This window comes from Protopterus annectens, chromosome 4.part0, assembly GCF_019279795.1.
Source record: "Protopterus annectens isolate FY-2018-M chromosome 4.part0, PAN1.0, whole genome shotgun sequence".
Lineage (NCBI taxonomy): Eukaryota > Metazoa > Chordata > Ceratodontiformes > Protopteridae > Protopterus > Protopterus annectens.
In genome coordinates, this window is record NC_056733.1 from 863,406,471 (window position 1) to 863,419,886 (window position 13,416).

At 43.9% G+C, this 13,416-nt stretch overlaps 1 protein-coding gene across 1 annotated transcript in view; it reads right to left on the bottom strand.

Moving 5' to 3' along the window:
• The window catches only part of LIMK2 (LIM domain kinase 2), a 1,082,830-nt gene that overhangs the window by 382,667 nt on the left and 686,747 nt on the right, over window positions 1-13,416 (bottom strand). The window contains exon 5 of the mRNA XM_044068821.1: window positions 3,218-3,406. Within this exon, the coding sequence (XP_043924756.1) occupies window positions 3,218-3,406 (189 nt within the window). The remainder of the gene's footprint in view (window positions 1-3,217; window positions 3,407-13,416) is intronic.

Below are 13,416 nucleotides of genomic sequence, written 5' to 3' on the forward strand. Positions count from 1 at the left end.
TACGGATGTTTAAGTGGGCTATATGGAGAGAGATTTTGCTAGGAGAGGGGGTGCAGGAGGTGTCTGGATGGGGGGATTGGGAATAAGGAATATGAGAATTTGGGCCTGGGTTAGGATGAATGTCGTCATGTAGTAGTAGGTACTGTTGTGGTATACGAGACAGTTTCAGTAGTTTATCTAGAATAAGGACAGTTCTTCTGATTTGGAAATATTTGAAATGGATTGTTCTACGAAACTGAGGTTGAATGTAGGCTGATGAGGATGTAATGTTACAATGGGATTTTGAAGTATAAAGGGTGAGAGGGTAGTTTGTTTTAAGGGGGGAGGAATTTCAGTTAGATGTAGGGATTTGTAGATATCGAACAGGAGAGGACCCAGGACTGAACCCTGTGGTACTCCACTTGTCACTGATCTGAAGTTGGATTTGGAGTCTGCTACTTTCACAATGTGGGTTCTGTCAGTGAGCCAGTTGGCAACCCATCTTATGACATAGGGATTTATACCTAGTTGAGTTTATCTATAATTCCAGAGTGGGGGATGGTGTCAAAAGCCTTGGTGAGATCTAGACAGGCTGTGTGAACCTCATTACCCTTGTCTACAGCTTTGGTGACTGCTTCAAAGAAGTCTATCAGGTTTAGGAGACATGATCTACCTTTTACAAACCCGAACTGCATGGGGTCCAGAGTTCGAAGATTACCAATGTCTTTGTTTATAAGTTCCAGGATGATACGTTCCATGGCCTTGCAGACCTGGCTCATTAGGCTACTAGGGCGGTAGTTCCCAGGGTCCGTGGTGGCTCCCCCTTTGTGGATTGGGATAACCGTCGCTGTGCACCATTCAGTGGGCACAAAGCCTGAGGTGAGGCTATGATTGAACATGGTGCTTAGGTCGGGTGCCAGTTCATTCTGTAGTTCACATAGAACACAGCTTGGGATGTTGTCAGGTCCCATGGATGCTGTGTTCTTGGCTTTGGAGAGTGTGTTTTTTACCTGTGCAGCCATGATTACAGGAACTTTGCATTCTTCCGGTATAGAAATGGGCCCTTTAGGGGGTGAGAGGGGGTAAAGTTAGCACTGAAGCTATCTGCCAGGATGTTGGCAATATCAGTTGGTTCTGTATATTCAGTGCCATTGCACTGTAACTCAGAGCAGATCCGAGTGTTGCTATTGAGATTCTTAACATAGCTATAGAATGCTTTGTGGTCGTCTTTACAATCGGTGGTGATTTTGTTTTCGTAACTAGCTTTGGAGGATTTTATGAGGGATCTCAGCTTCTTACTGAGGCTGACCAGGGAGTTCTTCCAATCATGGTATTTTACTCATTTTTGCAACAGTTTCTTTCTTCTGTTGTAGAGTTTATGGCAGTGGACCACCAGATAGGCTTTCTTTTTTTGGAGGATAGCATCCTGGTTCTGTTATGGATAGCACAATCCATGCACTCATGTAAGTGCTTATAAAGTGCATTTGTGTAGGATTCAGCAGTCGTACCTCTACTGTCCATCTGCATGGGTGTCGTGAAGTTGGCCACTTCTGTCTTAAGAAGTGTGAAGTTGGCTTTGGATAAATTTTTTTACAGTGGTTTCCCTAATGGGGGGTGGGGGCAGGATGTGGAAGTCTGGGGTGAATAGCTTGTGGTCGGATCGGACCAACGAAGAATTGACTTCTGGTATGGAACACTGGTCGTCCATGTTGGTAACGACCAGGTCTAGGATATTGCTGCCCCTGGTGGGGGTGTGGATATGCTGATCCAAGGCATTGAAGTTTATGAATTCCAGAAAATATTGAGCAAAAGTGTTGGTACACAAGTAGTTTTCCCAGTTAATGGTGAGGTAGATGAAATCGCCCATTATTAGTGTTGGGTTGTACCCTAATATTTTCCAGTGTATCAAGAAATGAGGAGTGGGAATCCTGGGGCATGGTGGGGGATCTGTAGCAAGTTACAATTTGGACTGCGGTCTTGCCCAGAGTTACTTGTACTTGGATAATCTCGGATGCATTATGCTGAGCAACTAGCCTGGAGGTGTGGATATCCTTAATGAATAGGGACACGCCTCTGCCTTTAGTGTTTCGGCCCAGGTTAGTTAGCCGAAAGGTGTGGTATGAATTATAGCCTGGTAATGCAGAGGTGCTCTCTGGAGCCTTGAACCAAGTCTCTGTCACTGCACGGATGTCGATGTTCTCCATTTTAAGAAGTGCCTTGAGTGAATGCATTTTGAGGTTTAGACTTCTAGCACTGAGTAGCATTACCCTCAGCTTTTGCTTGCTTGTACCTGTTTGTCATTTGAACCTTGCCTAAAAAAGGTGCTATAGGGGTGGCAAGAGCCTTAGCTAGTATCCGGAATCCCAAGGGCGACAGGTGCAGGCCATCTCTGGCAAAGCATCGTGGTCTGTCGATCATGTCATCTCAGGCAGACAGATACTGGATCCCCTTAGAATGACACAAGTAACTCTGACCCCCCCCCCCCCCCCCGGGGGACAATTTCCCTGCACTCATGTAGATCATGTAGATATTTCATTCTCCACAACTACATGTACTTACATATATTAATTCCATAGCTGTACAGTGATGAAGAAAAGAGAAACACCTGCAAAGATGAAAACTTTAGCTGCATCAGTTGTAATTTCACATTAAAAGAAAACTAATACAAAATATGGTAGGGCCTAACAACTTTAGGAAAATTTGACTGGGGAGATTATAGTTGATCAGTTATTTCTGAATCCCATGCAAGATAACCATATTATACTATCTCAACAAACTCCTAACAAACAAACTGTTCTTAAGATTTGCTAGTTAATGTCCCAAGGAAGAGACAAAAAACATAATTACTCCTTGTATGAAAGAGAAACAGTTTTGTTTACATGGGGACATCAACATTCATCTGGACGATAATTAAGACAAAGATGCAAAAATCACAGTGTGTTCTGCTTTTGAAACTGAAAGGTACATGTCCTCTTCCCCGAAGGTGTGTGATGTCAGGTAATATGCATAAGTAAAGATGATGTGCATGGGTTTGTTCCCTGTATAACATGGTTCTGGATTCATTTTTTTATTATTTGGGAGATCTGCTAGCAAACTAGACATTGCTGGCATTCCTGTTGCTGACCATATAAATGCAATTCACATACAAACAACACATCAGATTTAAAAAAAGGCTTGACAACTAGCAATAACATATATGGTACAACAGCTAAGTAGGTAAAAGGCAGAAAGCACTCACTCCTTTATCTGCACACGAACTGCGGTACTGGTCTCATTGCTTTCAGTGCCAACAGAGAAGCCTCTTTTACCGTTAGTGGTAGCAGGAATGGAAATTAGCGTCACAGTATGAGGTAGTGATTCATGAGCAGGAGTAGATGACAGTCGTGCAAACATCGGAACCAGCACAATGAGGTTATGGCACTTCCCACTACAAATGGAAGCAAACAAAGAACTGTTTTAGCAAATCCCAGTTTTGAAGCACAGACTTACCACTCAGATTCCCCCCACCAACTCTCAAGTGTTTCCAGGTTACAGCTCCAGCCCAACTGCAAGGAAACTATCAAAATTATTTTGTAAGCACTTTTGTGTGCTGATGAAGTGACCCAAAGCTGGGAATCCAGCAAAAGATATACAAAACACAATCCTCACGTAACGTAAAGAAAATTTCCAATAAGCAAGATGCAGGAACCAACAGAAACTTCTAAAAATGACATCAGCACATCAAAATAAATAAATAAATAAATTGCGCCACATGACATAAGTTTGCTCATTCAATTTATTTTGTTTCCATGATATACCAGTGGAAAAGTACAGTTTTGTACCTACCATAAATGTAGATGTTCGAGTGTACACCCTGCTGCAGTCATCACACTTGGGTTATCCTGTCATCAGGCGGTCCCACAGTCAGCCGGAATTCCAAAGTCTTGGCCCGGCGTCGGTTGCTGTTGCTTCTTCCCTGACGTCAGTGTGCCAGGTGTATATATAATGCATCCGACGCCATTTTCTTCAGTTTTTCTTGCCCCAGATGTCAGGTGCCCCCAAAAAGATGGTCAGCAATTAGTATCAATTTATGAAGTTTTTAGCACACACACATAATCCCTCTAGCTATAAGCAAATACATCAGGAAGGTTTTGTAGAGATGTAGTCAGTTAGATTAGAGGGAATGGAGGGGAGGTAACCTGGACTGCAGCAAGGTGTACATTCAAACATCTACATTTATGGTAGGTACAAAACTGTACTATGTTCATCGTGTTACCCTGCTGCAGTCATCACACTTGGGTAGAATCCCAAAGCTAAGGATAGGTGGAGGATTCATAGAGGGTTAGAGGAAGCTAGAAGGCCCTGCAGAACTGCAGTGGCGAAGCCAGCTCTAGTCTTAGAGTAAAGTGGTAAGTGGTAGTGTTTGGTAAAGGTGTGTACTGAGCTCCAAGTTGCAGCTTCCAAAATCTCCTTGGTTGGAACCCCCCTGAGGAAGGCTGTAGATGTAGCTGTTGCCCTGGTAGAGTGGGGCCTAATGGTAGCAGGAACTGGTTTTCCATGATGGGTATAGCAAAAATGAATGCAATGTCCTATCCATTTGGAAATGGTTTGTTTTGATATAGCCTTCCCTTGTGAAGCTGTAGCATAGGATACAAAGAGCTGGTCAGATTTCCTGAAAACCTTAGTTTTATCCAAGTAGTAACGAAGTTGCCTGTGAATGTCCAAGGAATGCTGGAGTCTTTCTCCTTTGTTCTGTGGATTTGGGAAAAAGGTGGGTAAGTGGATGGTTTGATTTAAAGCCACACTGGAAACCACCTTAGGCATGAAGGAAGGATTAGTACGTAGAGAAACTCTGTCTTGATGGAAAATGAGGAAAGGTTCCACTGCCATTAGTGCCTGCAGCTCTGAGACTCTTCTAGCTGAAGTTATTGCTAGCAGCAGGGCAGTCTTCCATGACAGAAACTGTAGATCTGCAGAGAAAGCTGGTTCAAAGGGAGGTAGTGTAAGTTTTTCCAGAACAAAATTGAGGTCCCATGTTGGTGTAGGTGCTCTCCTGGGGGGTCTAATGTTTTTTGCCCCTCTGAGGAACTGCCTTTAAAGTGGATGTGAAAATAAGGGTGGATCCATGTTGTAGTGGGCTGAAATAGCTGATGCATGGATTTTAATGGAAGAAAAAGAAAGTCCTTTGTGCAACATCTCAGTTAAATACTGTAGAATCTGAGGCATGTGAGGGTGAAGTGTGTTTTTTGGCCTTTAGCTTGGTTCCAGGCGCAAAATCTTTTCCATTTGTCCGAGTAGGCCTTCCTGGTGCTGGGCCTCCTAGCTTCCAGAAGAACCTCCATAACTGCTTGTGAAAGAGGAGCTGGCTGGATGCTTAGTTGATTTGCCATGCAGCCAGATTTAAGGTTTTGAGCTGGCTGTGTAGAATCTGATTGTTTTGCTGTGTGAGCAAATGAGCAATTTGTGGCAAAATCCAAGGTGGGCCTTGGGCCATATTCCTTAACAGTGGGTACCAGTGCTGGCGTGGCCAGTCTGGGGCTATGTGAGTATCAGTCGTGGTCTCTCCTTTCTGATTTTCAGTAGCACCTTTGTGAGGAGAGGCAATGGAGGGAAGGCATATACTGTCAGGTTTTTCCAACTGAATGAGAGTGCGTCCACTTTCCAAGCTTGATGGTGAAGTGTCCTTGTACAAAATGTTGTTAGCTGATAGTTTTGGGGGCTGGCAAACAGGTCTATGTCTGGAAGGCCCCATTTTTGAGTTATCATTGCAAATACTTGTGGATTCAGCTTCCACTCATGGGGATCCATGAAGTTTCTGCTGAGGTCGACTGCCAATGTGTTCTTTTTTCCTGGCAGGAATTGAGCTTGTAACTGAACTTGGTAAGCCAGTGCTGTGTTCCACAAGGTCATTGCGTGTCTGCATAGGGGGTAGGAGTGTGTACCTCCTTGTTTGTTTATGTACCACATTACTGTGGTGTTGTCCGTCCTTATTGTAAGTTGTCCTGGATGTAATAGGTTCTTGAAGGCTGTCAGAGCATTCTGTACAGCTAGCATCTCTTTTTGATTGATGTGCAGATTTCTTTGATCTGCAGTCCATATGCCTTGAACGCACTGTCCTGCCATGTGTGCCCCCCAGGCATAGTCCGATGCATCTGTTGTCACAGTTTGCCTGGCTGGGGGCAAGGTGAAAGGCTGACCCTTGTTGAGGTGACATGCCTGTGACCACCATAGAAACTTCCTGTTGTAGGCACAGAATGAGAGATATCATTGTGTCCAAGCTGTGGCTGTGTTGAGACCATACACTTTTTAGGTACCACTGTAATTTCCTCATATGCAGCTTTGCAAATGATATTAGTAGTATGCAAGATGCCATAAAGCCCAAGGCCTGCAGAATTTTTCTTGCAGGGAGTAGGGTCTTTGTTGCCATTGTTTTGAAATATTGAGTCAGTTGTAGGTGTTTGTCTGGCGTCAGATAAGCCTTCTGGGCCATTGTATTCAAGCTGGCACCCAGGAATGTCATATTTTGTAAGGGTACTAGTTTTGATTTCTTTTCGTTTACTGTGTACCCCAGGCAACTTAGAAGATGTTTTATAAAAGCCAGATGTTGTAAGAGGATGTCCTTGCTTTCTGCTTGAATGAGGCAATCGTCCAGGTATGGGTATATCTGAATTCCTCTTTGTCTGCAGTAAGCAATTACTGGTGCCAGGCATTTTGTGAAGACCCTGGGCGCAGTAGATAAGCCAAAGGGCAGTGCAGAGAATTGGTAATGGGTTGAGCCTGCAATGAAATGGAGGTATCTTCTGCAACTTTGTCTGATAGGGACATGCAGGTATGCCTCCTTGAGGTCCAACGTTACTAGCCATGCTTTCTTGCCCAACATGGGAAGAAGCTGCTGTAGTGTTAGCATCTTGAATTTGGGTACTTGTAAGAAGGTGTTTAGAACTGAAAGGTCCAGAATTGGCCTCCAGGCATTGTCCTTTCTAGGGACTAGAAAGAGTCTTGAGTAAAATCCTTGGCCTTGCTCTCGTGTAGGTACCAGTTGAATGGCTCTCATATCCATGAGAGCTGTAATTTGTTTTTGTGCCTCTGCCCATTGATTTTGTGGCAGGTTTGGCATTCCTCTTTTCATTGGCAAGGTGTGGAAATGGAATCTGTATCCTCGTGAAATTATGTCTAGGACCCATTTGTCCTTTGTGACAATGTGCCAGTTGTCTGAAAAAAGTGCGAGTTTTCCTCCCAAGGGAGCTGCCAAGAGACTGTTATTTGGCCAGATGAGGTGCAAGTCAATGAGTTTGCCTTCTGGTGGATTGGGGCCTGTCTTCTCCTCCTTTCTGTGTTGCAGTGCCCCATTGTCGAGGTTTGTATTGGGCTTGTGGTTGTCCTCTGCCTCTTGGACATCTGTATTTACCCCTCTGTGGTCTGTCGGTAGCTGGAAAGGACCAATTTTTAGTTGCCCGATTTCTGCTGAAGCGAGGGGGCTGTACCTGTAGAAAATCTTTGACTGTCTGCATAGATTTTGCCTTATCCTCCATTTTCTTTAAGACTTCTTCTGCCTTAACTCCAAATAGAACATCCTGCTGTAAGGGAGCATCTAGAAGCTTTGCTTTAACATGATCAGGCAGAGTCTGTTCCTTTAACCAAGCATGTCTACGTATAACAGACCCAGTGACAGCTGCTCTGCAGGAAGCCTCCAAAGAATCAAAACCACATTGTAAAGTATGTTTGCCCACCTGTTCAGCTGCATGCAACAGATCCTGCATTTCTTTCAATTCAGATTGTTGAGGGAGTGTGCTCATTTTTTGTTTTAGTTGAGACATGAGAAATTGCTGATATTTTAGCATGTGAAAGTGGCAATTTAGTGCTCTCATAGCTAGAGGGGCTGAGGTGTAAACCTTTTTCCCCCACCTGTCTAGTGCTCTGGAGTCCCTTTCAGGGGGTACAGGATTTTTTGCCATAGAAGCCTTAGCCCCTATGGGACCCTGGGAGATAGTCTCTGGATCAGCAACAGGACTTTTATGAAGGAATTTGTGTGAATCAAGCACTCTATAGTATCTGTCTGATTTGGCTGGAGCAGGAGGCAGAGAATCTGGGTTCAAACTAGATTCTAAGTAAACATCATCCACAATGTCTAAAACTGGGGGGATGGCAAGTGGTCTGTGCTGGGGGAGTAAAAGAAAAGTACAGTTTTGTACCTACCATAAATGTAGATGTCCGATAGGTATGCATCTGCAGTCCTAACAAATGGGTTGTCCTGCCTCAGGCAGCCCTTCGGTCGGCCGGATTCCAAAGTCTGGGTCTGGCCTCGGCTGATGTCGCACTTCACCCGACGTCACAGCTGCTTGGGTATAAAGGCATCAGCCACGCCATTTTCCTCAGTGTTTCTTGCCCCAGATGCCAGGTGCCCTCTAGGAAGGCTAAATTTGGATAAATGCAGATAATTCCAAACAGTAGAGAGCAGAAAATATATACATATATACATACAAACAAATACACCATAATAGATTCCCCCAGCTAGCTAAATGAGGGGTAAGTACCCTAGGAATACCACAGAGGGGAAGGAGGGTGGGTAATCCTGACTGCAGATGCATACCTATCGGACATCTACATTTATGGTAGGTACAAAACTGTACTATGTCCTTCAAGGATGCATCTGCAGTCCTAACAAATGGGTAGAATACCATAGCCAAATTGGGGGAGGAGGCACTAAGATAAAGATGGTGTAGTTAAGATCCCTTGTAAAACAGCAGTTGCAAAACCTGCTTGGGATCTGGAGTATAAAGGAAGATTATAATGCTTGACAAATGTATGCACGGAGCTCCAAGTAGCAGCTTCTAAAATGTCTTTGGTAGCCACTCCTCGTAGGAAAGCTGTAGTGGTGGCTGTAGCTCTTGTGGAGTGAGGTCTGATATTAGCAGGAGTTGTCTTTCCATGAAATGAGTAGCAGAATCGAATACAATTTCCTATCCATTTTGAGATTGTCTGTTTTGAAATAGCTTTTCCTTGCACTCCTGTTGCATATGCTACCAGAAGCTGGTCAGTTTTTCTGCTGGCGTTGGTTCTGTCCAGATAGTAGCGCAGCTGCCTGTGTACATCCAAGGTGTGTAGTAGTTTTTCCCCCCTGTTCTGTGGGTTGGGGAAGAATGTAGGTAAATGTATAGCTTGGTTCAAAGATACCCTGGATACCACCTTTGGCATAATAGTAGGATTGGTTCTCAGAGATGCTCTATCCTGATGGAAGATAAGGAAAGGCTGCACTGCCATTAATGCCTGTAATTCAGATACCCTTCTTGCTGAAGTGATTGCTAGCAGGAAAACAGTTTTCCAAGATAAGAACTGTAAGTCTGCTGTTGCTGCTGGTTCAAAAGGGGGAAGTGTTAATTTTTCTAGCACAAAATTGAGATCCCATGCAGGTAAAGGTGGTTTCCTTGGAGGCTTTACATTTTTGATCCCTCTCAAAAATTGTCTGAGGAGAGGATGAGAGAAGACAGGGGGATCCATGTTGTACTCTGCTGAAATTGCTGATGCATGTATCTTAATGGAAGAGTAGGACAGGCCATTATGGAACAGTTCTGCTAAGTATTCCAGGATGTGTGCCAGGTTTGCTAGTGTGGCATTTTCTCCCTTTTCTGCACTCCAATTGAGGAATCTTTTCCATTTGGCTGAATATGTTTTCCTTGTGGAGGGTCTGCGAGCCTCCAGGATAATGTCCTTGACCCTCTGAGATAATTCAAGCTGGTTTTGTTTTATGCAATTTTCCAAGCAGTTAGCTGCAGTGATTTTAAGTTTGGATGCAGGGTCTTGTAGTTGTTCTGCGTTAGAAGTAGAGGGCATAGAGGTAGATGCCAAGAATGCGTCCGAGACATGCTTCTTAGTAGCGGGTACCAATGTTGCCTTGGCCAGTCTGAAGCTATCAGAATTACCTTTGGCTGTTCCTCTCTGATCTTCAGAAGGACTTTGTACATCAAAGGAAGAGGTGGGAAGGCATACACTGTTATGTCCTTCCAGCTGAAAGAAAGGGAGTCCACCCTCCAGGCAAGTGGGTGGTATACTCTTGAGCAGAATTTCTTCAATTGGTGATTGTGTGGGGAGGCAAACAGGTCTATCTCTGGCATTCCCCATTTCTCTGTTAAGGTTTTGAAGATATCTGGATGCAGCATCCATTCGTGAGCATCCGTGGTAGTCCTGCTTAAGCTGTCTGCTAGTGAATTTTCTTTTCCTGGTACAAATTTGGCCTGCAGTTGGATGTTGAGATTCAGGGCCAAGTTCCACAGGTCCATTGCCGTCCGGCACAGAGGGTATGAATGTGTGCCTCCCTGTTTGTTGATGTACCACATGACTGTGGTATTGTCCGTCCTTATCAACAGGTGTCCTGGCTGCAGGAATGGTCTGAATGCCTCTATTGCATGCTTCACTGCCAGCATCTCCTTTAGGTTTATGTGTAGATGCAGCTGATCTTGTGACCATAGGCCTTGAATGCACTTGTCTTCCATGTGTGCCCCCCAGCCTAGGTCTGAGGTGTCCATGGTAATGGTCTGCCTTGGATGTGGTTTGTGGAAAGGCAATCCTCTGTTCATCTGACAGGCCTGAGCCCACCACAGGAATTATTTTTTCAGACATGGAATGATTGGTATCTGGGCTTCTAGACTGTGTCTGTGCTGAGACCATACATTCCTTAGGTACCATTGTAACTTTCTCATATGCAGCCTGGCATGTGGGATCAATATTATGCAGGATGCCATGTAACCCAGGGCCTGCAGGACTTTCCTTGCAGTAAGCTGAGTTAGTCTTGTTAATGCCATGAAATAGACTGGTAGTTGCTTTTGCTTTTCCTCTGTGAGAAAAGCCATCTGAGTTATTGTGTCCAGTTCTGCCCCCAAAAATGTTATCCTTTGAGATGGCACTAGTCTTGACTTTTGTATGTTGACTGTGTATCCCAAGGCTTGTAGCAGCTGAATGACATAGGCCAAATCCTGTATTAATTTTGTCTTGTTGTCCGCTTGTATTAGGCAGTCATCCAGGTATGGGTAGATTTGAATTCTCTGAAGCCTGCAGTGAGCAATTACTGATGCCAGGCATTTCGTGAATACTCTGGGCGCAGTAGATAAGCCAAAGGGCAATGCTGAGAATTGATAATGCTCTGATCCTGCAAGAAATCTGAGGTGTCTTCTGCAATCTGGTCGTATAGGGACATGCAGGTATGCCTCCTTGAGATCTAGAGTCACCAGCCAAGACTCCTTGCCCAACATGGGAAGAAGTTGCTGTAGTGTCAGCATTTTGAATTTTGGAACAATGAGGTATGTGTTCAGTGCGGACAAGTCTAGAATAGGCCTCCATTGATTTTCTTTTCTTGGTACAAGGAATAGTCTGGAGTAAAATCCTTGGCCTTGTTCCATAGATGGTACTTTTTCTATTGCTCTCATCTTTAGTAAACTGATGATTTGCTTTAGAGCCTCTGATTTCTGGTTTGGTGGAAGGTTTGGCATTCCTCTCTTTTTTGGTAGAGTGTGGAAGTGAAACCTGTAGCCCTTGTCTATTGTTTGTAAAGTCCATTTGTCTCCTGTAATACAATGCCAATTTCTTGAGAATAAGGCTAGCTTTCACCAAGGGTGCTTCCAGTTGTTCCCTGGTAGGCGGAATCAGAGCCAAGTCATTGTGTCTGTCCTGTAGAAGTGGTTGCAGTCGCAGCTGTGGTGGCACTTCCTTGGCTGGAAGGGTGCCACTGACAACCCCTATAGGCACCCCTAGATTGACCTCTGCCTCTTGGGCGTCTATTTCTGCCTCTCTGTGCTCTGGAGCTGTCTGGAAAGGACCAATTCTTTGAAGGCCAATTTCTGCTAAACCTTGGAGGTTGGACCTGCAAAAAATCCTTGACTGTTTGGACAGATTTTGCCTTTTCTTCCACTTTCTTTAGAACCTCCTGTGCAGGGGAGCCAAACAAACTTCGCTTCTCCATAGGGGCATCCAGGAGTTTAGACTTAACATGGTCTGGTAATGATTGTTCTTTTAACCAGGCATGTCTTCGAATTACTGCTCCAGTCATAGCTGATCTAAATGAAGCCTCCAGTGCATCATAGCCACATTTTAAAAAATGATTACTGACCTGCTGAGAATTGTGTACCAAATCCTGAAGGGACTTACGGTCTAAAGGTTCAGGAGAGGCCAGTTTTTTATTCAGTTGATCTAGCAAAAATTCCTGATACTGAATCATGTGAAATTGACAGTTTAAAGCCCTCGCAGAAAGAGTAGCAGATGTATAAACCTTTTTACCCCATCTCTAATGCTCTAGATTCCCTTTCAGATGGGAGTGGGTTTTTGGCAGAGGCAGCTGCAACACCCTTAGGGCCCTGAGAGATGGTTTCTGGGTCTGCAGCATGAGCCTTATACAAGTGGTAGTGAGTATCCGGGACCCTGTAGTATCTGTCAGGCTTTGCAGGGGCCGGGGGAAGAGAATCAGGGGTAGTACTGGCATCATTATATGCATCATCAACAACTGAAAGTACAGGTGGAATGGCTAAAGGCCTATGCTGTGGTAAGTGTAAAAAAGTCCTTAGCCTTTTCCTTGAATCTGAAAAATCCTGACCCTGCCATTGGAAGTGTTCCCTCATGGAGTGTAGGGTTTCCCCAAAAGAAAATTCTTCTGGAGGAGAGGCAGAAGGGATGGAATCCTCTGCATCAGAGTCCTCATAAGGTGAGTACGGGCCTTCCTGATGGTCTGAATCATCTGAACCATCTGACGAATAGTCAGAGGACAGAGGTTCAGGGGGATCAGTCCTAGGCCTCTTATCAGGAGGGGGTTGTGAGGCCCTGTCTGGGTGAGGATGGGATCCCCTGATCAAAGAAATAAGGTCCAAAAGAAACACTATTCCTCCACTCCTTCACCAATCAAGCATACAAAATACGAATGGAGAACACCAACTGCTGCAAGTTTGAAATTTTTTAATTCTGGTACCTCGGCCTTCGCCTTCTCCTGGAATACATTTTACATAACACTCCACCCATTTTTATACAAATTTTTAATTAAATAATTGATGCACCATCCCCCAATTAAACAATTCACTTTTTACCTATTACTTTAATGAAACAAATTTGGCATTTTTTTCCTTTCTTTGAACAATACTATGCAACATACTAACTAGAGAATAAATAACATTCAATTCATAAATACTTTTTTTAAATAATGTATACATAAATATGAATATTATTATAGAAAATATATACATGTTATTCATTTGATATGACCCTTGTGAACAATCCCTTTTCCTAAATATTGGAAAATATTGGGAAATGTGTGGAAAGATTACATGGAAAAAATACATTACACCTCCATATTCATTCCATTAGGAAACATAGTTTTAAATTAAGAATGAACCTTGACTCCATCAAAAGTAATTTCTCACGAAAAAGAGCCTCATTACCATATACATTGGGTCTACCTAAAACACTGAAAACAAAACCATC